The sequence below is a fragment of the Lemur catta genome, chromosome 9 (assembly GCF_020740605.2).
Source record: "Lemur catta isolate mLemCat1 chromosome 9, mLemCat1.pri, whole genome shotgun sequence".
NCBI lineage: Eukaryota > Metazoa > Chordata > Mammalia > Primates > Lemuridae > Lemur > Lemur catta.
In genome coordinates, this window is record NC_059136.1 from 41,195,452 (window position 1) to 41,221,474 (window position 26,023).

The window sequence follows — 26,023 nt, forward strand, 5'->3', positions numbered from 1 at the left end:
TCTCTCTTTGACTTACAGATGGCTGCCCTCTTGCTGTGTCCTCACATGGCCTTTTCTTTGTGTGTGCACATCCCTGGTCTCTCTTTCTCTTCTTAGAAGGACACCAGTCATATTGGATTAGGGCCCACCCTAGTGGCCTCACTTTAACTCAATTACTCTTCAAAAAGGCCCTATCTCCAAATATAATCACATACTGAGGTACTAGGGGTTAAAGCCTTCATCATATGAATTTAGCAGGGGTTTGGGAATGAACAAAATTCAGTCCATAACACCAAGGTTTCATTTACTATTGTCTTCTTAACTATATCTACATGTTCTCTGCAGATCTAACCTATTTATCTGGCTTCAACTCTCTCCTGGACACTGATGGCTCTAATAACACGAATTGATGCCCTTTGAGGGTCAGAGATGTTTAAGGAGCAATATGTGTGAGAAGATACAATAAGGAAGGAAGACAATGGCAGGAACAGTGAGCTTTCTGAAATCCAATCCATCATCAGGCCCTAGATGTGACCCCAGAGGAAAAGAGAGCTATAAATAAAAAGGAAAGGAGCAGTTTTATGGGATCTTTGTGAAACCTCAGACACCAGCAGTTTGGCTACAGTTCCACTGGAGACACTGTAGTCCTGGGTTGGGGAAAGAGGCAGCCTTCCCATTTCTTTGAGGGACACGCAGTGCCCTGAGGATGATGAGGGGCATGTTGTCAATGGCACCTCACAGCTTTGGGGGTGCCCCAAGGTGGGTCACCAAAGGTCAGCAAAGAAGCAGCATTACCAGGAGAGGCAGAACGGAGCAGGTTCAGCTCTTGTGAGAACTTGTGGGGAATCTCAGAAAATCTAAAGGAGATTTGGAGCATAGACTTGAGGTACCACAGAAATGCAAGAGCGTGTCATGAGCAGAAAATTTGGGTTTGAATTTTAATGTAACTGTTTTTACTCATGTTTGGGATGAGACCTGAAAGGACACAGATTACTCTGAAATGGCACACGGGAACCTGCAGCACCACCCTTAGTGTCTTACTGCCACCTAGGACAAGTTACCTGGAGCGACCAGAACTCACCTTGCTGCTTCTTACTTCCATGTCCTTGACAATCTGCCTTTTGTAATGAATTTCCTTCCCTGTCTTTCCACGTGGTTATTACTCCTAATTTTTCCTTCAAAACTCTGTTCAGACGTCATCTGGGTTGGGAAACCTTTACTGAGTCCTCCTAAATTTATTCTTTCCTTCTGGTATGGTCTTCTATCCCATTTCTTCTCTTATTGTCCCACAATGACTCCTCCTTTAGACAGGGACCATCCATGAAAAGGAATGGTCTTCTCCCCTTAACTCTCAGCTTTCCAATCAGGGCTCAGCACTTACACAGCAGTGGGGTTTGCAATAATGAGTTGTTGAAGTGAACTGAAGAGGACTGAACACAGGAATCTAGAGGGTTCCCTTTACTTGCTTTTTTGAAAAATATCATGAAAGTAAAATATCTTTCAAGTAAAAGAAAATTCAAATATTTATATGGTGCAGATGGAAGAATTTTTTTATGCACATGTGTGTGTGTGTTCACACACACGTACATATAGTCATTTATGTTAGGCAAAGCTCTGGCCTTTGAACTGATAAATGTGGGGAAAATATTAGAGAGCAGGAAGCCCTTCTCCATATTTCCCATGCAACAATATAGCTTAGGTGACTGCCTAAAGGGCACCATTGGTTTTCACATGGCAGAGATGACAAATTCTAGAGCACAGTGAAAAGAGAGTGAGATCATGTACAGACCTAACCCGAGAGAGTAACTCATTTGGCTTTCATATAAGGAGTGTCCACTTCCTAGGAAGAAGAATTGTCCTTCATTATTTCACGTTTTCACATAGTGGCATCTCCACTAGAGTCACACTCCTGGCCACCTTCCCAAGGAGAGAAGCAATTGAGCTAACTGAGGAGTTCGAAAGAAGGAACAGGTCAACTCTATTCCTTAAGAGCTATGGAGCAAGCTCTTCCTCTGAGAGGGGAGGCCTGTCTTGGTCCAATAGTAAATGTGATTGAGTGGGTATGTTATCTAATTCTGGAGTTCAGCACTAGGAAGCAACATCCTCCAATCTAGCTGCAGAAACCCCCACCCCAAAACTCCAACACTGCTATGTCATGTTCACTGTGATAGCCATTGAGAATACAAATCACAACATATGTTATGGTCCCTTCACTCAAGAAACTTATGGTTCATGGCAGGGACCAGGCACATAAAACATATAATTAGAATATAATGTGGTGAGTAATGACTGAGACGCACACTGGGCATTATGTGAGCACAGGCGGAGGACGCTTAATCCAGCTGGGGCGGGGGGCAGGGGGTGGTTTGTCAAGGAGAGCTCAAGCAGCAAGCTGAGTCTCAAATGACAATTAGACAATTAAAAATTAGCCATCAAGATAGCAAATAACAACCACCCTTTACTGACCACTTACCATGTTCCAGGATACATGGTAAGTGCTTTACATAACTTATCTCCTTTCATCCTCACAACAGTCTGTGAAATAGACTATCACTTGCTTCTGAACAATGAGGATATTGAACTTTTAAAAAAATCATTTTTTTTTTATGAGCTCATACAACTTTTAAGGGATGAAGATGGAAGCATGCATTTTTTGGTGCTTTAAATCAGGATTCAGCGAAGTTTTTCTATAAAAAGGCCAGATAATAAATATTTGGGGCTATGTAGACTTGGTTGAAACTACTCCTAATTCTAACATTGTAGTATGAAAACTGCTATGGGCCATACATAAATCAATAGGTATGGCTGATAATACTTCATTTACGGACAATTTAAATTTCGTATAGTTTTCCTGTGTCATGAAATATTCTTCTGATTTTTTTCAACTATTTAAAATTGTAAAAGCCGTTCCTAGCTGTGCAGAAGCAGCCTGCATACAAACAGGTGGCAGGCCAGCTTTGGTCCCCAGCCATTGAGTGTCAATCCCTGCCTTAAATCATTTTATGCCCAAATTCCTCTCTAATTCGTTCTTGCAGTTTTTCTCGTCCCTTGTGATGGCTACGAGCTTTGTTGGTTTTATTTTGTTTTTATTAAAGTGTGAATTACTACCTTTTCTTTGATGTTTTCTAAGGTAGAAAATAATTTCTCACCTTCCCAGTGTGCCACTTAGCTGAAAGGAAGAATGTTACGGCATAAGGGGGTGCCAGTTAGAACCCATTACAGTCTGCCTGCCCTGCTGGGACTCTGAAATATTTAGCAGGACTTTACTTCTTGTTCTTTCAGCCTTGAACTTTGTTTTGTTTTCGTTTTGTTTTCCCCTCACTATTCTCTGGCACCTCCCTCTGAGGTAAGAAGTTCATTCCTTTATCTGTCCAGATGGGGACAAGGATGACAAGCAAAAGGATGACTTTAGAAAACGACCCTCCAGTTCCCTACTACATGGAGGTGCTGGGTGAGTCCTAGAACATTCCTTCTTCTTTCTAAAGATGAGAAGTTAAAGGCCCCTGTAGAAATTGTGGAATGGAAGCCTTCTCGTGGGAAAGGCTCTAATAAAGTAAAATTGTCAGAGTCCAAGTCTGACCCTTATGGAAAGTGTGAAGGGAGTGGAACCTACTTTCTCAGCACTTCCAACCTTGCCTAGGTCTGTCCTGCCTGCTGAGCATCTGCTCACCTACCCTGCAACCTTAGGAGCCCCAGGTCCCCAAAGCACCCCTTGTCAGCTACCTTAGATCAAAGGCGTAAGCAGAATGGTGTTTCATCTTTGAAATCTACAGGATGAGAACTCTGTTCTTCTCAACACCCATGAATGGGTAACTTTTGACAGAACTGCTAGTTGCCTCCTCTAAAATTCACTCTCCCCTTTTTGGCTTGTGATAGAACTCTAAACTGTCATCCAAGCAAATGACTGTTTGGAACAAAGACTAATTTTCCCAGCTTCCTTAACTGCCAGCTTCCTAAGCTATGACCAAATGACTAAGTTCTGAACAGTGACGTGTGAGGGCAACTGCCATTTAGCAGCTCTCAAGAAGCAGGCTCAAGTATGGGGTGTGCAGCCCTTCTGGTCCCCTTCTTTTGCTCCTTGGAAGGGGGTGCTGTGGCTGAAGTTCCAGTCATCATCTCAACGGTGACTACGAAGGCCACATGTGACAGCTGGCAGGTGGAGAGCTGGAGGGAATGTTGATTTCTGATTTCGTACAGCTACCAAATTAGCTCTGGACTACCTCTGAATTTCTTTTACATGAGAAAAAAAATTAACTTTTATCTTATTTAAGCAATAATTTATTGGGTTCTGCTCCCCCTAACTCTGATGCAATAATCAAGTTATCCAAATTCACGTGGGGAGAAATATTCTCTCTGGCTTTCCGAAGCAGTTCAATTCATATACCGTCAGGTAGCCAATGGCTGGAAATGGTGAGCAGAGAGACCTCCAAGGCTGATACGGCAATTTCCTGGCTGTTACTCGTCCATTCCAGATCAGTCCTCTGTTCCGCTCTGAACTCGGGGGTCTTCCACCTTCCCTAGAGAGAAGATCCAGGTTCCCCTCATCCCCACCTGTCCAACCACTTATCAGCTGCATGTCCTAGAGTAAGTTAGCCTCTTTATGTTTCAATTCCTCATCACTAAAATGGTGACAGGAATAGTAACTACCTCACAGGTTTATTGTGAAGTCTAAAGTGAGTCGATGTATATAAAGTGCTCAAAACATTGTCTAGCACAAAGAAATGCTAAGGTATGCTATTATTATTAATGTTATTATCATAAGTACTTGTGATGATTTGGACTTGATGTTGATAGCACCTGATCTTCCTGGTATAGGGTTATTCTTGTTTATTTTACTCCTTTACTAGTTCATTTAAAATAATCTAGTTACTAAAAAATTCACTATTAGAAATATTCAAGTTGTATTGCTTTTACATAGGAACAGGAACAAAAAAAAAAGAGATATTCCAGTTGCAAAAGTCAATAAAGTAAAAACCCAAAGCTCACTGACCCCACTGGTCTTCCCACGCTCACTCTCATTGGCAACCCTTGTTAACTCTGGCTTCTGCATCCTTTCAGATACGTTCCATGCACGGAGACATTTGCAGACACACGTGAAGAGAGGAGAGATAGAGAGATCCTTTGGGAAAGAGAGGCAGGGATATGCATATGTCCTTTTGTTGTTTTATGAATAGTTTATACATACTATACTACTACTTGATCTTTTTGCTAAATATTATTCGGATATTATTAAAAAGTTTTGCCTGGGCAGGCATGGTGGCTCACGCCTGTAATCCCAGTACTGTGGGAGGCCGAGGCAGGAATATTGCTTGAGGCCAGGAGTTTGAGACCAGCCTGAGCAATAGAACAAGACCCCATCTCTACAAAAAAAATTTTTTTTAAACACTAGCTGAGCATGGTGGCACGCTTGTAGTCCCAGCTACTCAGGAGGCTGAGGCAGGAGGATCACTTGAGTCCAGGAGTCTGAGGTTGCAGTGAGTTATGATCACGCCACTGCACTCCAGCCTGGGTGGCAGAGTGAAACTTTGTCTCTTAAAAAAAACATGTTTTGCCTTGTATTGGGGAATACCGCAGGCATCTAAATTGTTTCCAGGTTCTCACTCTTATAAAAAAAAAAAAAGTTGCATTGTACTTCCTTGGAAGGTATCTTTGTGCACTTGTGTGAGTATATCTGTCAGAAAAATTCCCCAAAATCCAATTCCTGGGTCAAAGTATATGTGCATCATAGAGGTTGTTTTGTTTTAATGTGCAGTCCACTGCTAGGGAACTGGTTCTATCTCCCACACTATCTTAGAAATTGGATGTTATCAAACTTCTTAAATCGTTGCCAACTTGAGAGATGAAAAATAATACTTTTATTGTTTTAATTTTTATTATAAATGAAGCTGAGAACCTTTCTGGAAATTTATCGTCCCTGTTATTTCTTTTTTTAATGGAATGTCTTTGATTTATGTCCTTTCTGTATTTGACTCTTGCCGATTCCTTGGGAACTCTGGGTTTCTGTGCCCTGCGCTGCCTCACATAGGGACCCCTGCTGTGATTCAACCCCCACCCCCACCCCCTGCAGGTTCCTAACATCAGCCATTCAGTTGGCACCTTGGCCTGAGTGTCCTGGCTCCAAATTCCCTGCTCTAAGTAGGTGGGGGAGGCGGGGGAGGGTGGGCAGATGTAGACTCACCCATCTAGGGTCTTTAGGGGACAGAATGAAAAACTGTAGCCCTTTTTTCCAAAGCCATGGCTCCTCCATGAGGCCAGGGGATTGGTTATATGACTCCAGGCCCCGCTAAGCTAGCATGAGGTCCAGGGTCTCCTACAGCACAATCTCTCCTAGTAAGAAATGTTACTCTTTAGTGAGGGCAATGCAGAAAGCCCACCAAGTTCTACCATCTTACTGTCATCCCACGTCAGAGTTGAATCACTGTGGGCATGGCTGAGAGGGGCAGCGTCCTCCAGGAAGTAAGGTCTCCTGAGCTGGGGCCGTCCACAGCCCACAAGATTCACTCTGGCTGATACATTTCCTGGAGCTCCAGGCACCACATCCAAGCACCCACTGCAGCTCCAAAATACTGAGGAAGTAATAGAGAAAGTGGAGTTCAGAAAACCAGGTTCTAGCTCTAGCTTCACCACCTACTCGTGTCAGATTCTGGGCTTAAATTCTCTAAACTTCCATTCCTTCATCTGTGAAGTTGAAGAAAGAAGATTTGTGCTTTCTACTTCTCCGAGCTATTGTGGAGACCAAATGAGCAAGTATATCATAATAGTAAAGGGCCGTACTATTATTATTGTTGTTGTTATTGCATATTATTATTATTATTATACTGTTAGTAGTGGCAGTCATACCAGCAGCAATAGGAGTAGCATCAGCAGTTCTTTACTCCTTCTCTTCAGCAATAGCTTTCAAAGGCAGAAGAAGCTCTGTGGAGGGTCCCCTGGAGCTTCCCCTTCTAGAGGGGAAGAACTGTAACTTATGCACCTGTATAGTACCTGGGGCCTTGCTCAGCGCCTTTCCCTGAACAAAATGCTCAATGTTTGTTGAATGACTGACTAATGGAATGAATTAATGAATGAACAAATACACTGGATGTTTCTTGGTTTTCTTTCTGACTTTCTTGGAGCATCTCTAAGATGCCTTAATAGTAGAACAACTAAGATTTCTCATTAGACCTCATCTTCAGGACAAGAGGGAACACAGACCTCCGCCTCTTTATGGAGGAGTGGCAAAGAATTTGTAGTGAATTTTAAAGGCCAATTTTACATAGCCACATACAAATGAGCAGGTTAGCTCTAGCTGCAAACTAACATGAAAGGCAGTACAAATTTTGATAAATGCTTGGACTTTAGAGCCACACTGCCTGGGTTCAAACTCGTCAGCTCTAACCCTTCAGTTGAGTTACTTAATTCCCTCCCTGTGCCTCAGTTTTCCAATCTGAAAAATGGGGATAACCATCATTCCTACCTTATGTGATTGTTAAGGAAATCAATATACTTCACACAGTTCCTGGAACATAACAGGCACTGCGTATGTGTAGCTATTGTTATTGTGAGGGAATACAGACTCAGTGTTGACCAGCATCTGATTTCTTTTTTTCCAAAGGGAACCGGAAAATCAATTTTTAGGTGAAATTTCCCAACTTTTCAAAATATGCCAATCAAGTAAAATATATCTATGGGTCATGATTTTGGAAGGTTCAAAATTCAAATCACATTTTCAAGAACTTGTGCAAAGTCCTGTGTTGTGAGACCAGTGTGTGTAACAACCCCAAGAGGCCTCTTAAACTCTCCCCTGCAATTCCCTAGGAAAAGGCATACTTCAACCCACTCTTCCTCACTCAGGGGAGCCCCTTTGCTCTCCGCCCACAGATGTTGCAAAACCTTGCTTTTCATTCACCCCAGGGAGTGCCTGAACTCAGGAAGCTAGGGCACTTGGCAAAAGCAACAAATTCCCCTCAGAACAAAGACGCACAGTTATAAAGCCAGCTCCAAGAATACGCCGCCAGTGCCATCCTATAGCTCTCCTGCCAGGTAAGCCATCTGATCCCTGAGAGTGACTTTGGATTACACACCACCAACCAATCAGTCCACGAGTCCTCATGTTTTTCCAATCCACCCATGCCCACCTCGCCAACACCCAGTCTGTACCTATCCATGCCCACCATCTCTTTCAAGTTCCAACTCAACAACTCACTTCTCTGGCCCTGCCCTTCTCTGAGAATGCCCAACTTCTACATTTTTCTGGGCACTTAAGTGTTCAGTCCCCACCACAATAGGCTCCTGTGTGTGTCCAGCGAGCCAGAATGGCACAGTGAAACTCTCCAAGACTTTGACCTCTGGCAGAAGGGGGTTGAATCCCAGTTCTGTCATTAGCCAGCTATGGCCTTGGGTAAATTACTCAATAGTTTCCTCCCCCAGTCAGGGGAATAATTACGATTGCCTTGGAGAGTTGTTGCAAGAATTAAATCACATAATATACGTAAAGGACTTAGTTCTGTGTTTGACACATGGTATGAGACCTATTATTTCTAGCTTTACCTCTATTTTCTGGTAGTTTCACATAATTCTTTTCTTTTAAAATCCAAATTGCCCATCCCTTAACAACAGAAACTGAGTCCTATTGTTTTAAATCTCATACAATTGTCTAGCACAGGCTGTTTACGGATAAGTCAATAATTGCTTCTGAAATAATTGGGATGTTTATATAATATTGAGGTGCAAGGTGAGAGGGACATATGAATCAGTTTTAAAAGTTGATGGCCTCAAGAACATTGGCACAGTATTGTATAAAACGGTGTTTCTCCAGATATTGAAAAAATCAACCACAGAAGCTTAACTAAAAAAACCTGAGTTACAGCAACGTTGGTAAAATCTCACACTTTCTAAGTTTTTGTGTCCTTGTCAATACATTGTGCTTACCAACACCTGACCTGCCTACCTTTCCAGGATGTTTTGAGAATCAGTGGCCATCAGTATCATATTACTGTTTGAAATGAAAACATTTTCAAACAGTAATATAATATAAAAATGAAAGACCAGAGAATGATTGGATATCTTATACTTCTTGTAATTACTTAGGAAAGGAAGAAAGAAGCCAGCTATTTCTCCTGGAAACTGCCCAACCCCCCAGCATTGTTAGGGTTTGAAGCCTTGAATTGCATCATAATCTCATCCTCCTCTGCAAGACCCAGGGAGCACAGGAGGTCAGGCTGTACTTCCCAAGGCTAGGACAACAAGCCAGATCTTCTTGTTCTCTAAACTCTAACCCTGCACCAGGATTAACCCTCCTGTGGCTAAAACCAATTTCTAAAATATCAGGAGCATTTATGGGAGCAAAGTCCAGGTGCTTACCCAAAAATATTCTCCTCTGGGTTGACTACATTTACAGAGAATAAAAAGTGAACAGAATTCTGGCATCTCTGTGGATTCAAGTAAACCCAAGCTTTACTTCTATACTAGTCCCATTTTTGAAGCTTTTCCAATAATGTTGTTTTGGTTTCTTTTCATCTGTTTCTGCTGGTAGTCTGTGGAAGTTTTTGTCATTTGACAATTGGGAGTTTCGAAAAAGGTGGAAAATTACTATCTGATAGCTTTTTGAAAGAACTTAATATGAGAGCAGCTAGTCTCATGTGGAATCATATAGTAGAAAAAAAAAATGTCTGCCATTTTATGTCTATACAGGATGTGGGCCCTGGTGCAGGCGGATGTAGCATGCCATGAGGCAGAAGGAAGGCCGGCTGGCTAGTGGCCAAAAAGCCTACCTTGCAGCATTGCATTCATTGTACCAGTAGGGATGGGTGGTCCTTGGAGCTCGGAGACTTCATTCTATCAGAACACGAGACTGGATCACAGTACTGAGGCTAGACTTACCCTCTGCAAACTGCCCAGTGACTCACATAGAAATCCAGGCTTCTAATTAGGTGACTTACATTGGGAGGTACAAATTCACGAGCTACAGACCACATCCAGCCTGCAGGAGTCTTTTTGGTTTGCTTGTCTATTATTTTATTCGTGGGGCCAAATGATATTTTACACAGTTTGAGCCAAATTTTAAAAATCATTTAAAAGTATATTTCTTGACGGTCTTGGAAAATCAGAAGATCTGGCCCAGTGCTTTCCTGAATGGCAGCAATTGCTGGCTGGATCTGAGCAGTGCTGCTCCTTCGCACAAAGTTTGTGTTTCCCAGTTTTGCACCTCTCTCACTATTTCTGATTATTACCCAACACACTGGGGCCATTTATCATGGCACTGGCATTGTTTTGCTTGTAATAGAGATATATCTCTTCTATAGTTATGTCTCTATTGAAATTTGGAAAGCTGAATTGAAGGCTAGAGGGCAGATTGTTTCAAGGAAATTGAAAGAGAATGTATTTCCTTTTGAAAATAAAGAATAAACATTCTGATATAATCACATATATGATACATGTATATATAATACTTATATATTTTAATATATATGTATATATATCATCATCATTCTCTTCCTGCCACAAGCTTTACCATTCTCCAAAGAAGAATCACAATATCTTTAGCCTTGAAAGAATTTCAGAACTCACTGATTGTAAAGGACTTTTTGTGACAGAATCCAAGTTCACTCTAAGTCAATTCCATTGTACAAAAAAAAAAATTCTATCTTTAAAAAAATAAAGAGAGAAGAAAGGAAAAAGGAAAAAAGGAAAGAAGGAAGGAAGGAAGGAAGGAAGGAAGGAAGGAAGGAAGGAAGGAAGGAAGGGAGGGAGGGAAGGAAGGAATCCCCAACAATCCCAAAACAAATTTTTCAGTTGCTTGACTTTCTAGAAAGAAAACAAAAGGCAGTAAAGTGTTTTTGCATTCTTACTGAAATTCTGACTATAAACTAAAGCTGGTTTTACTTGGGGGCATTGCTGTTGGTGATTCTGAGAGGAACAGCCCCAATTTTTAACCTTTCCCAAAGCCTTTGGGACAGAGTTTGAAACATAACAATGTAGGGCTGCCAAAGACTCACTCTTTGGAAGAGAGGTTAATGCTCTTGGGGGCTTCCCTTTAAAAGTAATTTCAAAGGCCCTCACTGTCAGAACCAGGGATATAAAATCTGAGTTTCAATTGACTGAAGCCTAAAATGTGGGTAAGGTGGCAGCGTGGCCCAGCAGAAATGGAGACGTGGTGTGGACTCTGTCAAACCTGAATCTGAATTCCAATCCTTCCACCTGTGATTAACGTGATATTGAGTGAGTTTCTTCATTTCTCAGTGTTCCAGGTCCCCATTTATGACACTTGGGTGACATCTGCTTCACAGAGTTGATGAGAAGATCGCAAGAGGAGACATGGTATATGACCCATTGTAGGCACTCTTCAATGCTGGTTCTGATTTTCTTTTTTGTTTGCTTTATATACAATATAAAACCACCATGGACTTGAATGCTTTTACTTACAATTATGTGCCACATAACAATGTTTTGGTTGACTAGAGACTATATAATGACAGCATATGCGGTGGTGGTCCTGTAAGATTATAATACCTTATTTTTACCATACTTTTTCTACATTTAGATATGTTTAGATACTCAGATACTTACCATCGTGCCTACAGTATTCAGTACAGTTACATGCTGTACGGGTTTGTAGCCCAGGAGCTATTCCGTACAGCCTAGGTGTGCAGTAAACTATACCACCTACGTTTGTGTAAGTACACGCTACAGTGTTCGAACAATGACGGAACTACCTAATGATGCATTTCTCAGGATGTATGAATGACGTGTGACTGCATATTGGAATATGTAATAGTTTAAGAACAAAACAAGCTCCAAAGAAATGTTGAACTTGCTTAGTAGGTTGTTGTTGTTTTCACTATTGGAATAGTAATTCTAAAAACAATTTCTTTTTGTATTGTAGAACACTGCAAATGAATAAATATGTTGACATTTTTGAAAACCAAATTTCTCACATATTGGGAGATACAAATATGAAAAAGGAAAGGTAAGGAAGTATCTTATGGCATTAGATATGAACTGGAGATAGAAGTATGAACTCTATCTCTCTTCTTTAGTAGCAATAAGGATACCGAGTAGCAATAAGGATACCTAGTCTCCAGATCTTAGTTCCTAAATGACACTCCCACCAAAAGGAACCTGGGATCCATAAAGATATGGCTGATCCCAGGGCTAGGCAGACAAAGTACAACTGGATCCTGGAATAGTTTGTTAAACTGGAAAGCAGAAAAGAAGATGAAGATGAAGACGAAAGAGAAGGAGAACGGGAAGGAGAAGGAGGGGGAGGGGAAGGGAGAGGGGGAGGAGGAGGAGGAGGAGGAAGAAGAAGAAGGAGAAGGAGGAGAAGGAGAAGGAGAAGGAGAAGAAGAAAGAAGAAGAAGAAGAAAAGAAAAAAGTACTTAAAGACAAAGGAGACCTGTCAAAAGAACACAGGAGTCAGCCTGAAGCTCGTACTGGCCAAATTTGGAATATTTAAGCAGCAAACAGAATAATGATAGTAATGGGTTATAGAACATTAAATACCAATCTATGTTCCTTTCATATTATTTTAACAATGCATATGGATGAAACTTTGATTCCTTATTCTCCTGTACCTCCCCATATCTGCTATGCCTACTTGGGCCCACTTGCTGAAGTTTCTAGTATATGGTGGGATGGCTTGCCTCCTAGGATGTCATAGATACATTATGTTTGCCACCTCTTTACAATGGGATCTAACCTATCGTGCCACAGTTTCAAATGTATAACCCCTTAGGAAAAGGGACTTAAATTTATATCCTAGCTATTAAAACACTGGTATAAGATTTGTTTCAACAGTAGGTTATTATGGAAGAGAAGAAAAGGAAGTAGAAATCAGTAAGAGAAGAGGAAGGATAAACAACTAACTACTTTACAATTCTGCCTTGGATTAGCCTAAAAAAAGTCCCCACTACAAAATTCTGAACACAGTGAGCAATCATAAATAACTCTCACCCGACTGGCTGGTTGGCTGAGTATCTGGGTGATGTTCTATCTAGTTTACCAAGGACCTGCCCACGTCTATGCAGGTATATACCAGGTATATGCAATAGAGGGTGTTTCCCAGCCCTTTCAAAATGATGATGCACCTGCTAGCCAACTGGGGCACACCAGAGAAGGAGGAAACTGCTTAGCCTTCTGGCCACGTGCTAGCCTATTCCCCAGTCTTCGTGGTATTTCCTTAAAATCATAGTCACTAACCCAGAATTACGATTTGGAATCTGGAGGCTGGGTGCTTCCAAGTTCATTTCACACTCAGTACCACAGCCACCTCATTCTCTCAGCAGACTCTGTGTACAAGTTTGTCTTCCTGTCTTAATCATCTTTGCATCCCTGGGCGTGCCTGCAGCACCTACCTTAGTTCTTTACAAGAGTAGGTACTCAGGAAGTGTTTAGTCCATGTATATTTACATAGCCAGGCCTCACCTTAGGAGTTTTCTAGATTAAAGACCCCTTCTGCTCCTCTTTCACTTTGTTCTTTAATACACCTCCAGATATCAAAGAGTTCTCCATTTCCTCCTCTCCATTATTCACTTTGTATCCACTCTCCATTCTGTATGTTGGAAAAATCGCCCTAAAGATGCCCAATTTATTCTTCAGGAAACAGTCTCAAAAGCATAGTGATCAGATTTTCCAAACTGAACTATTGGAGCATATGTTCTAACCAGAAGAAACGTATGTAGTAGGTAATAGGAAGTAATATTTGAAAAGAGACTGTTCCTCAAAATCAAAAACGCACAGTTGTTAAGACTCAAAGAGAACAAGGAGGATGGTCTGTGGTGTAATTCCCCAAGGTCCCGCCCTGTGATCTGGTCCAGCCTCTCTCTGATCTCCTCTCCTTCCTCTCTCTTCTTCCCACAAGCTGCCCCAGCCACCCTGACCTCCATTTGGTCCTTTGAACCAAACAAGCTCGGTTCTCTCTCAAGTGCTTTGCACTGGCTCTTCCTTCTCCTGGGGAACCTCTTCTCTAGATCTTTGCAAAGCTCGTCTCTTCTTATCATTCATGTCTCAGCCTAAATCAAATGTCACCTTCTCACAAAGACTTTCCTTGATAGCCACTGCCAGTAGTCCTTCACTCCTAGTCACTCTCAATTCTATTATTGTTTTATTTTCTTCCTAGCATTTACGTCTACATGAAAGTATCTCATGTGTTTATAGTCTGTCTCCACCTCCACCCTCCTACCACCCACGACAGTGCAAGCTTCACAGGGTGGGTCTTTGCCACTTTGCTCCCACATCCCAGCACCTAGAACAGTGCCTCAGACATGACAGGTGCACAAAACAACTTTGTGGAATAAACAGATAAATATTGTTCCTACCACCACATTATGCTGCTCTGTCCTGCATCCTTACCTCTTATGGAGCTAAAAATTGTGTGATCTGCTCTTGCAAATCTATGTCCACTCAAATATCTGTAGGAAAATTCACATTCCATGGGAGAGGAAAAAGAGAATCCTGGTTTTGACTTAGTGGGAAATGGAAGTCAACATTTAGGACACAAAAAGGAAACAGACCAGGGGACAAAGCTAAGGTAAAGAAATCGGATAAAAAGTGGACTTCGGGTGTAATTTCTGGAATACTGAAGTTGGACTGGTAGTCAGGATAACCCAAACTCGGCTTTGCCACAAACTCACTGTGTGGCCTTGGGTCCCCCGTTACTCTGCTCTGAGCTTCAAATTCCACACCTGAAGATAAGGGAGCTGGAAGTCTCTTCTGTCCTTTCCAGTGACCACTCTTTAAAAGGGGATATCTAAGAGAGTATGGTCTATCTTAATGGTAAGTGTTATGGGACTGCAGTGCAGTAGTCCCATCAAGAACTAAGAAATGAGGCCAATAAGGCTGACCTTTGAATGTTAATAATCAGAGGCCAGATATGCACAGTTGTCTGAAGGATATGACAAGGCTTCTAGGGTAGCTGATCACAATTTTCACCACTTTCAACTTATTAATGAAAATAAGAAAAAAAATGCATCAATTAGGGGAAGGCAGTATGTCCTCAAACCTTTGACAGAAGGAAAAGCCAGAGGCCATGGCTGCTTCTATCCTTCCATGTATGGTCTAGGGGAAGGGCCTTCACCCTCAGTGTTTCTTTTCCAATGAGAAGGCTGGCCTCAGTGGACAGATGAGCACAGGGGCTGTATCGAACAAGCCTTGAAGATTTTCAAGAGTATAAGACAATGGTTAAGAGCCCAGACTCTTCATAGCTGGCTTCCAATCTTGACTCTGCCATTTACTAATTACATGACCAGGGCAAGTTATTAAACCTGTACCTCCACTTCTTCACCTGTGAAATGGGAGTGATAATAATAGTAAGTCCCAAGAATCGCTGAGAAGATTAAGTTAATATGTGTAAAGCACTTAGAATAGGGCTGTAATTATAATTCCATTGGCAAAGCCATCTCTGGCTAACATGCACGCCTTAGGCCTAATGACACTAAATAATTGTCTCCCCTCATTCTGATGCAACTTTCAATAAGCAACATACTCCTTCCCAAGTAGGTTTGCTTCTACAGAAAAAATGTGCTTATCACAGAGGTTCTGAGAAATTCCCATCCCATAGCCTGCAATTTCTTATGGCAAATTGACAAATTACCTGTGGTTGTGTCTGGGCCTCAAACACTGCTTGGCCACAGAGGCAAGATGCAGGCATGATGCTGATGGAGGATTTCTGGTCCAGGAGCAGGTCTGTTTTGATTTCTAAATCTTCACACTGGCATACTGGTACCTATCACAGCCTTAGTGTGTTTGGGGTAGAATGCAGACACTCAGGCTCTGATTTCATTGACGAGTGATGTGTGTGAGTCCTCAGACTCTAATGCAGAGGGCCAGCCCCAGCTGGGTTTTTTCCCCCATTGGCGGTACCACCTGTATCAGCTCCCCGTTTGATCCTGCACATCACAAAGGCCTGAGAGCCCCTGAGGCTGCCGTCCCTGCTTGTGAGTACCTTTGCAAGAAAGGATAAAAATCTTTTGGAACACTGCTGGGTTAAAAAATATAGGAGAGGTGGGGAGCTGCAAGCAGAATCATGAATCCAAGGGCTCCCTCTGACCTGCAATGACTCCTCCTTCTCAAGAAAATATCCAATGTTTCATTTCATTCTGTGGCCCTGGCTGGGCCTCCACTCTTTAGGAATTCATCAGAGCTTTTCAGCATGCTTGATTAAAAGTGTGAGTCATGCTGGAAGAGTTAGAGAACTTTCAAAGATGATACACACCAGTATTCAATGAGTTCAATGAGTTCAATAAGATTTCTTTCCTCCTGTGGCCTGGATGGGTTGTATCTGGGAATTAGCAGATTTGTGAATTCTGTTTTGTTTTGTGAGAGAGAGTAGAGAGCAGTGGAAAGGGTACATAAATGACAAGTATGAAACACCTTGAATGGACCATGAGACCTGCTTAGGGTCCAGAGAGAGTTTGAAAGGTTCGAGGACAGAACTTAGGGACCTTCAGCTATGACGTGGGATATGTGGCATTTCTGGATTGGCCTGGGAAGGTAACCAACGATTATATGGTTACCCTGGAAAAATGTAATTTGAGATCCAAATAAGTAACTTGTAAAGGAACTTTTGAGATACAACCCATTCCAACTGAGTTCTTAACTGGGGGACTTCTGGTATGGGATGTTGAGTAGGGAAAATCCCAGGCAGCATTTGGCGTGGCACAGGGAAAACAAAGGTCAGAAACATAGAGCTTATAATGAGTTAGAGCTGGAAGAACATTTGTCCCTGGGGTCTGAGGCAGGCAGTGACCTGTTGCAAACCCGGGCTAGCAGAGACACCTCTCCAGAGCCGGGCGGAAAAGATGTCTTGCATTTAAAGAGAGGAGGTTTAGGGCACTCGGGTTACGCTGATGCTTCATTCTGGATTCTTGGGACAGCTTTGCCTGTTGACTGTCAGAAAGCCAAAGGCCTTGGTCTGAGTCTGCGTTCCTCCTGAGAGTCCTTGCAGAAAGGTGAGACAGGCAGGAACTCAGCAAAGGCAGCAAAGCCACGGATGGGGAAGCTAGAGTGAGGAGACCTGGATCCGAGTAGGTTAAGACCCAGGGGCAATTCTACCGGCGGGTGTGAAAGGGAAGGGGGCTCAGGAGGACCGGGTGAAGGCACCGAGGCAGGTCGCACACCGGGCAAAGGTGCCGCGAGGGCGCCCACGGAGAAGGGAGAGCAGAGAAGAAGGGGGGCTGCGATGAGATAGAAGCGGGACGGGGAAGGCGCTAGGGAAGCCGTCCCTGTGGCGACGTGCGCTCGGAGGACGGAGGAGGGGAGGGTCTGGGCCAGCGGGCAGCGTGTGACCGCGGAGGCTGCGGCGGCTGGGACAGGTGAGCGGCCACTGGGCGGTCGGTCCCCGCCCTTCCCCGCCGGCGTGCCTCCTCCTACGGACGCTTAGCTGTTCCGCGGCTCCCCTCGGCTTGGGGTTTTGCAACTGGCAGCTGGCTTTTCTTCCCCTCCCCTGTTCGCTCTCTCCTTCTTTTAGGTCGCTCCACCCCGCCGGGGATCAGGCGAGGGGAACCGGCGTGGCCGCGGCCGCCAACTCGCGCCGAGCGCGTCTGCGAACTCCCGGAGTGGAGTCCCGCGTGCCGCCTCCTCCCTGCGGGGCCGCAGTCCTCGCTCCCCCGGGCCCCGCGTCCTTCCCCCCGCAACCCTTCCCCACTTTTCCCCCCTTTTGCAATCACATGGCATTTTAAGAATGCCGGAAAGATGGCGGTAGCGGCGGCGGCGGCGGCGGCGGCTGGGCCGGCTGGCGGGGGAGGCGGCCGGGCGCAGCGGAGCGGGCTGCTGGAAGTTTTGGTGCGGGATCGCTGGCACAAAGTTCTGGTGAACTTGAGCGAGGACGCCCTGGTGCTGAGCTGCGAGGAGGGCGCTGCGGCGTACAACGGCATCGGGACCGCCACCAATGGCTCATTCTGCAGGGGCGCCGGGGCCGGGCACCCGGGCGCGGGCGGCGCGCAGCCCCCGGACTCGCCAGCCGGGGTCCGCACCGCCTTCACCGACCTGCCCGAGCAGGTGCCCGAGTCCATCTCGAACCAGAAGCGCGGCGTGAAGGTGCTGAAGCAGGAGCTGGGCGGGCTGGGCATCAGCATCAAGGGGGGCAAGGAGAACAAGATGCCCATCCTCATCAGCAAGATCTTCAAGGGGCTGGCGGCGGACCAGACCCAGGCCCTGTACGTGGGGGACGCCATCCTGTCCGTGAACGGAGCCGACCTGCGGGACGCCACCCACGACGAGGCGGTGCAGGCGCTGAAGCGCGCTGGCAAGGAAGTGCTGCTGGAAGGTAAGGGGTTAACCCGGCGCGGGCCGTGCCAGGCGCACACACCTTCTGGGCTTCCCACCGCACACGCACACTCAGCCACGTGCCGTCGCACCTCAGGGTCCCGGGTGTGTGTGTGCGGGGAGGAAGGGGAGTGGCGGCAGCAATGAGTTTTGACAACTTTTACCCATCTGGGGGCAACTGTCCCCACCCCGGGTCGTTACAGGCTTTAACCTAGGAGGGAATGGACGAAAAAGCGAGGCGAGCAGCGTTTCCACACCGGATGGGGTGCTTAATGCACTTTGTTTCATTTTTATCTGCGGGTATTCCAAGTGCGGTGTAGGAGCTGGGAAGTGAGTGGAAAGGGAAATGAAGGGTAGACTTAGGATATTCACCCATCCAGGTTGCGAAGCGGGGCCACTGAGTGCAACTCAGTTTTCTGCTTTGGCGAAATTTCCCACTCAAAAGCCTGGGCAACCCAGTCGAAAAGGGCTGAATCATAAAGGGGCCAGAGGGAAGTGGCGATGCTTGAATGCTGAAACTCCGACCACCCTTGTGGACTTCCCTCCTGCAAATGGGAGACGGGGGCGGGTTATGCCTGGGGAATTGTGCCAAGGGCTGGGAAATAAATATGTTGCAGCGAAAGTTCACTTCCCCAGCTGGGTGTTTGTCCAGTCAGTCTGGATTCCTCTGGGTGGAGAGCTGGTGAAGTGGTTTTTCTGCCTGCATTTTCCAGAGCTGTTTTCCAGAGTGGTGTGTGGAAGCAACTTTGCATTTGTAAACATTTTCTCCTGTGTGTGAAGAGCCTTAGAAACTACTTTATTGAGATCTGATGTCTCCAATCTCCTAATTATTGAATGTGAATAGAATAGGAAACACCGTTTCACACTTTTCCTGGATATGGGGGTAGACAGGCAGTATGGCAGTGAACTGATAATGCATCCTCCTTTCCCGCTACAGCTGCATCTCCCGCTTGTATTCTTCTCTTCGCCTTACCGCTTTGTACACGCCTGTCAGCACTAATATCATGTAATTATTTTATCTATTTACTCAGTTTGCTCTAATTATAGATTCAAATGTCTGGGGTCTTTTATTTAGTGGTGGGTTTCCCTTGAGCTTAGGTGTTCAATGACATGCATACTGAGTGAGTAAATAAATAAACCCACAGCTATTGCGATAGAATGTTTCAACTCAGACCTCCTAATATGGTGATTGATTTAAGCCCTACACTAAGGACTTAAGTCAATTTCCTGCTCGCCTAGTCTGTGGTGCTGGCGTATGAAACTGAGAAAGTTCAAAGTTGGGGAACCAACTTTGCTATGTGTGTGACAGCTGATGCAACTCCCTGGTGTGTGAAGGCTCACCTCCTGGCCTGGCGTACAGAGGGTTTTTTTCTCCCTTATTTGTGTAGAGGATTTGTGATGTCTTCATGTTTAATTGCCACCCTAGATCCAGAAAGTGGAAGGCTATTTGCTTTGGCTTGATGATTAACATAACAGAAAAAAAGTTTTCTTGACTCAAGTGTGTGTTGGTTTGTGTGACAAGAGGCAGGTGGGATCTGGAGCAAGTGTAGTTTGGACTATAAACTGTTGGGCACCTGCTCGGTTTGCAATACTTATTGTAAATATCGGGGGTGGAGTAGAGAGGGACAAAAGGCAGGTCATTTTATTTTAGGCACCATCCTTTATTATGTCCCTTCTTTCCTTCCTCTCCTTGGTTTCAATTTAATGAATAATGACTTGGCAAAGGGGGGTGAAAAACTGTAACCCCAAAAAGAGGAAGAAAAGGTGACTCCCTGCAGTTGAAAATAAACTTAGAAAACCTCAAGCAGTTATATGACTTGCTTTTAGATAGCAACTGAAAAGTGAGTGTCGTAAAAACCGCTAACATGACATTCTTAGAACACTCTGTCATGTGTCACAGGCAGGGCCTCTGGGGAAATCCTGTGGGCCTCCTAGGAATGGACCACCCCAGCTCAGTGCTGCAGTCTTGTCCCCAGCCCAGGTTTTCAGAAATTGACTGCTAACAAGAGAAGCAAGCCCAGGCCCGGCTCAAAACAGTGTCTCTTATTCTGAGCCAAAGTGTTGGTTCTCAGTGCAATGGGAGTGATCATATACCATCAAGTCAGATATCACAATCCTCTCTTTTGTAGCTTAGCCTAATGCAGGGAGTCCTAGGTGAAGAGGCTTGTTAGGACCACCTCAAGGGTGTTTTAGAATAGCATGCTTAACTTCCTCATATTCTGAAATGCAGTGTCCAGAATTTCTATATAGGAGAGGCTTTGGGAATGTAATCCGGTTGGATGAGAGGGCTAAGGGAGATGTTTTAACAATATATTTACATAACAAATGCACAGTTTTTACTTTGACTGCTTTTTTATTTGTTTCTTGAGGGAGTCTGTGGAGATTAGTACACTAGCCCGTCAATATGCACCCATTGCATGATCAGCGCCCCCTAGTGGAGAGCTACTACGTCTACTAGTGGAAAACCCTGTAAAGTGAAACCCTGTTTTAAACAGCAAGTTTCACTGCCTGTGTTCTAGTCATAGATTTCAGCCACAGATTTATCATAACTTCCCTGAGCCTCAATGTCTTCACCTGCAAAACCTGCTTACTTTACAAGGCTGCTGTATGGAAGAACACTCTGAGAATAAAAGGCACATATCAAATGCCTGTTGATAGTAGTGATTTTTACAATTCAAATGAAATGAAGATGAAATTGCCCCTTCTAAGGGGCAGTCCTTTCCTCTTCCTTTATTAGAGTTTGTATTTCTTATTTTACTCTATTTTTTTTTGTGTGTGTGTTATAAAACTGTAATACTAGCAGACCGTTCCTCTGGAGGCCACAGGAGTTAAATGGAATCTGGGGAAAGAGAATCGCAACAGTAGCTAACATTTCTTGAGCACTTACCATGTGCCAGACTTTACATGCATTTGTTCGTGTTACACTTACAGTAACTCCATGAGGCCAGTACTGCTGTTGTTGCTGATTTTACTGATGAGAAAATTAAGAGTTGCAGACATTAGGTTTTGTGCTTAAAGTCGCATAGCTAGAAGGCTTCCAGATCTAACTGACTTAAAAGCTCCTACTTTCAACCTCCAGGCAATACTGATGCTCCGAGCTTTCATGTGGGACTGTACTTGAGCCAGTTGAAGTTATTGGGCCCAAGGGGTTCTTCCCCACCTCTCAAATATGCTGAAGTGCTTGGGACAACTCTGAGCAGGAAATAGCAATTATGTGGGCTACTCAAAAGGGAGAAACAGGAAGGAGGAGTGAGTCTTAAACACCTAGTACACCCAGTGTCTGGCTATCAAAAGGAAGCTGCTAAGATATGGCTCAGTTCCCTCATAGTTAAACACGTGGCCAGCATGGAGACTAAAGTGTAGTTGAAACTTAAATAGTGAGTAAATGGTGCCAGTTAAGCCGGTTTTAAGCAATATTGATTAAGATCAGAAATTTTCATACCATGAGCTCATTTCTCATTTTAGGAAGTGGGAGAGGGACTCTGCATGGGGCCATGCAGGTATCGGACTCCATAATTCCAGGGGTCACCATTCACATGGATTGTGGTGTGAATGGTACCCTCTGGAGTTGGGCAGGGCACGCCAGCACAAACATGCCTGGCAGCTCTGGGTCAGGGGAAGGAGGAAATTTTTGCTCTTAGATTAATAGTAAAATAGTGATTTAAAATATGTCAACCTTTTTGTAACTGAAGCTACAAAAAAAAAAAAATTATTTCATCACTTTGGTGAGATTGAGGAGTTCAGACTGTTCTGGAAGACTCATGTTGGAGTGTGGAGGTAGCGGGATGGACAGAATAATCCCTGGATTCAAAAGGCCTCCCATGGAACTGGGCTGAAAAAAGTGGAAACTCAAAGGAGAAAGTCAAGGACAGTTGCTGACATTCTTCCTGACCATCAGAGCTTCTCCCCCACGCTGCTCCCCGGAATGCTTGCCTGCTGAGGTCACCACAACATCACTTTCACAGTCAGTTTCTCTGGTGATGACTTGGGGGTGGGGATGCAGAAGGAGGAAGATGGTGGCAAGGGGGGGCAGTGATTTTCTGGCACAAAATCTCAGGATTGGAAGAGAATTTAAACTTCAAGAAATCTTATTTTATTTAGGATGTACAGATTCTTAAAGAACACGCAATACTCTTGGATTAGAGTCTTGAAGCCAGCGTTCTTATCTTCTACTTGTTTCACTTTTACAAGATACTTCATTTCTTTGGACCCTGGTTTTCTTCACTGGAAGGCTAGTGAGCTAGGTTAAGCTATCTCTAAACCTCATTCTATCTTAAATCCTATAAACTCAGACCCAGCACACAGTATTTCTAACAAATATCTTAATACCCCTTTTATTATTATGAAATGGATTTTATAAATAATATAGCCCAACTCTAAGTTAAATTTAAAAATCTCAGTGATATAAAGGTGAAATGAAATATTACTAACATGTTAAAACAAAACAAAGCAAAAAACAAAAACTGTGTTTCAATAGATAAATGCATGGGCACAGCTGCACCAGGGTTCATCATGAAGGAGTCAGATGCCAGCACCTCCGTGTTAAATCACTGTCAATGCACAGCTGCAAATGAAGATGGGTAGGGGTGCGTGGTATCATTTAGGATCTAGAAAAGCCTTTCACTGTGAAGGATTTCCCTAGGTCACTGTGAAGGACTGCCCCTGGTGTTGCAGGATATCCCTGACTCCGTTCACTAAATGCCAATATTGTGACACCCCTCCCTGACTTGATCCCTAAAATGCCTCCAAAAATTTCTGGACTGCCCTTGGGAAGGGGGCTATTGATCCTCCACCCTCTTGAGAACCATTGTTCTGTGAGAATGCTATTTCCACCTCACCACTTTATAGTGCCTAATGTTTTTGCAAACTCTTTTTCATATATAATAGTAGCTAAGACTTATGTAATACATTGTGCCACACATTGTTCTAAGCATTTTACATGGATTAACTTATTGGATCCTCGTGATAACCCAATACTATTAGCATCCCTCTTTTACAGATAAGAAAATTAAGGCAGAGTGTTTGAGTCACTTGCCAAAGACACACAGTGAATAAGTGCTGTGCCTTAGATTCAAGCATGGTGGGCCTTATAGCTTTTGATCTTTACAAAAAAGAGATAAATAGAAATACTTTCCCCCAATTTGCTGATTAGGAAAGTGAAGCTCCAAAAGTTGAAATGGTTTGTCCTCATCAGGTGTTCTGTTTTCTTATCTCATGTATTAACTTTCTGTTGCTGATCTAACAAATTACTAGAAACCCTAGTAAATTAAAACAACGCAAATTTATTATCTTATAGTTTCTTTAAGTCAGAAGTCTGATACAGGTCCCACTGAGCTAGCATCCAGTCAGCAGGCCTTCATTCCTTTCTGGAGGTCCTAAGGGAGAACCTGCTTTTGTTTTTTTGTCTTTTCCAGAAGCTTCTGGAGACTGCCCACATGCCTTGGCTTGTGGTCCCATTCCATTTCTAAAGCCTGTCTTGAATCCTTCTCACATCAAATCCTGCCAACCTCTCTTCTGCCTCCCCCTTCCATTTTTAAGGACCGTTGGAACTACATTGGCCACACCCAGATAATCCAGGATACTTCCCTAGCTTAATGGCAACTGATTAGCAACCTTAATTCCATCTTCAACCTTACTTCACCTTTGCCATGTGAAATAACATATTCACAGGGTCCGCAGATGAGGATGTGGGCATCTTTGGGGATGGAGATGGTCATTGTTCTGCCTACCAAATCTGGTTTGCTGAAGTTGTAATGGTAAGAAATTTCTTGGGTAGTCCTTGGAGAATATACCACACCTCTGTAAATAATAACTTCCTTTCTCATTGCAAGAGAGTTTATTCATTGATTTATATATCAAGTAATTTATTGAGTGTCTTCCATGTGCCACACACTACTAAGACATCACCCTCAAGAAGCAACATTCTAGAGACAGATACAGATAAGTGCTGTGCAGATACCTACAGGGTGGAGGAAGAAGGCTACCTCACGGGCATTACGAGATGCTGTGCTGGCCCACTGGAAGGGCATTTGGTCTATTCTGGGACAAGGCTATGGAAGGCAAATGCCTCAAGACAGCCCATAAAAGAGCCTCAGCTGTAGCTCAGTGTGGCTAAGAGGGCAGAATATGACCTTCTGACCTTGCTGAGGAGTTAAAAAAAATGTAGAACATTGAACAGGAACCACGCCTTATGGGGCTTCTTACAGAATTGGATTTTATACTGAAGGTGAAGTGTTTTAATCAGGAAATGTCATGCTCAGTTTTGCATTTCAGGACAATAACTCTCTGGAGCCATGCTTCTAACATGAGGTTGATAAGGTTCTAGTGAAATGACGTGGCTTCCTGGGTCCACCCAGAAGCCCTGGAATTCAGCCAGTGACCCTGAACTTAGGAGCACCTTCCTAAGCAAGGCTTAGGTTTGTAAAGTGGCTTTGCTCAAATTCAGGTTTTATCATCAGATCAACCCTCTGGATGGTTGGTCCAGCGTCAGGATCCCCCTTTTGTACCCAGGAGGAAATGGAAGGGCCAGAGAGTAGGTGATTTGTCTGAGGTTACTTTGTGAATGATGGAGCTGGAAATCAGATCATCTAACACCTCAGCAAGTTCATCCTGCTGTGTACTACACAAACTCAGGATGTTGTACAGTGGACGAAAGGAAGTCAAAGAAGAGGCCTAAGGTGTGGCCTCTGGTTTCAGGGAGCTTAAAGTCACCGAGGCGGTCGGGCATTTGAGGCCGATTGTGAAATACTTGAGATTGCGATCAGTGATATGAAATCATGTGACGTCAGCATACAGCATATTACCTGGTACATATTAGGCTGTTAAAGTATGTTAGAAAGGGGGCCAGGCGCGGTGGCTCATGCCTGTAATCCTAGCACTCTGGGAGGCTGAGGTGGGCGGATTGTTTGAGCTCAGGGGTTCAAGACCAGCCTGAGCAAGAGCGAGACCCCGTCTCTACTAAAAATAGAAAGAAATTATCTGGACAGCTAAAAATACATATAGAAAAAATTCGCTGGGCATGGTGGCGCATGCCTGTAGTCCCAGCTACTCGGGAGGCTGAGGCAGGAGGATCGCTTGAGCCCAGGAATTTGAGGGTGCTGTGAGCTAGGCTGACGCCACGGCACTCACTCTAGTCCGGGCAACAGAGTGAGACTCTGTCTCAAAAAAAAAAAAAGTATGTTAGAAAGGGAAAAAAGGAAGGGATAGATGGACAAAAGGAAAGAGGAAGGAACAAAAGGAGGAAGAAAGGAAAGGAGGGAAGGAAGGAAAGGAGAGAGGGAAGGGAAGAAAAGGATGATCAAAGGGAGGGAGGGAGGAATGAAGGAATGGAGAGAAAGAATCCGAAAGTTAATTACCCTTTTTTATGACTCTCATTATCTCCACTTATGCCACTGTATCGTGGCGATAAACATTAGGCATCGGATAATGAAACCTATGCCTTGCTCTGTAGAGAAGAGGAATAAAGAAGTGACTTTATAGACCCAGGAAGCATTTAACATAAACCAGTCTTGAAAGACATTTGATGAAAGAGGAGCCAGACATGATTTTAAAAGGTATAGGAAAATGTAATTATCCTTTTAATGTTACATAGGTGTTTATAACCACCTTTCTTTGGCCCCCCTGTGGCTCAGGGACTTACAAGTCTGAATCCGTAAGAACACTTTCTACCTAAGGAGATGAAAACTGTCTGCTTAGATATTTTAATTGCTTCTTTTTTCAGCTTACGTATTGGTGTGAGAATTCAGACCATATTCCTTCAGCGAAGCTGATTGGAACAGCCCTTCCATTCTTTAATTCTGCT

The 26,023-nt window shown here is 43.9% G+C and overlaps 1 protein-coding gene across 1 annotated transcript in view; it reads left to right on the forward strand.

Annotated features, from left to right (window-relative positions):
- The first annotated feature begins 17,319 nt into the window (after positions 1–17,319).
- SNTB1 (syntrophin beta 1) overlaps positions 17,320–26,023 on the forward strand; it is a 240,935-nt gene continuing 232,231 nt past the window's right edge. The window contains exon 1 of the mRNA XM_045561804.1: positions 17,320–18,223. Coding sequence (XP_045417760.1) covers positions 17,650–18,223 — 574 coding nt within the window. The 5' untranslated portion in view covers positions 17,320–17,649. The remainder of the gene's footprint in view (positions 18,224–26,023) is intronic.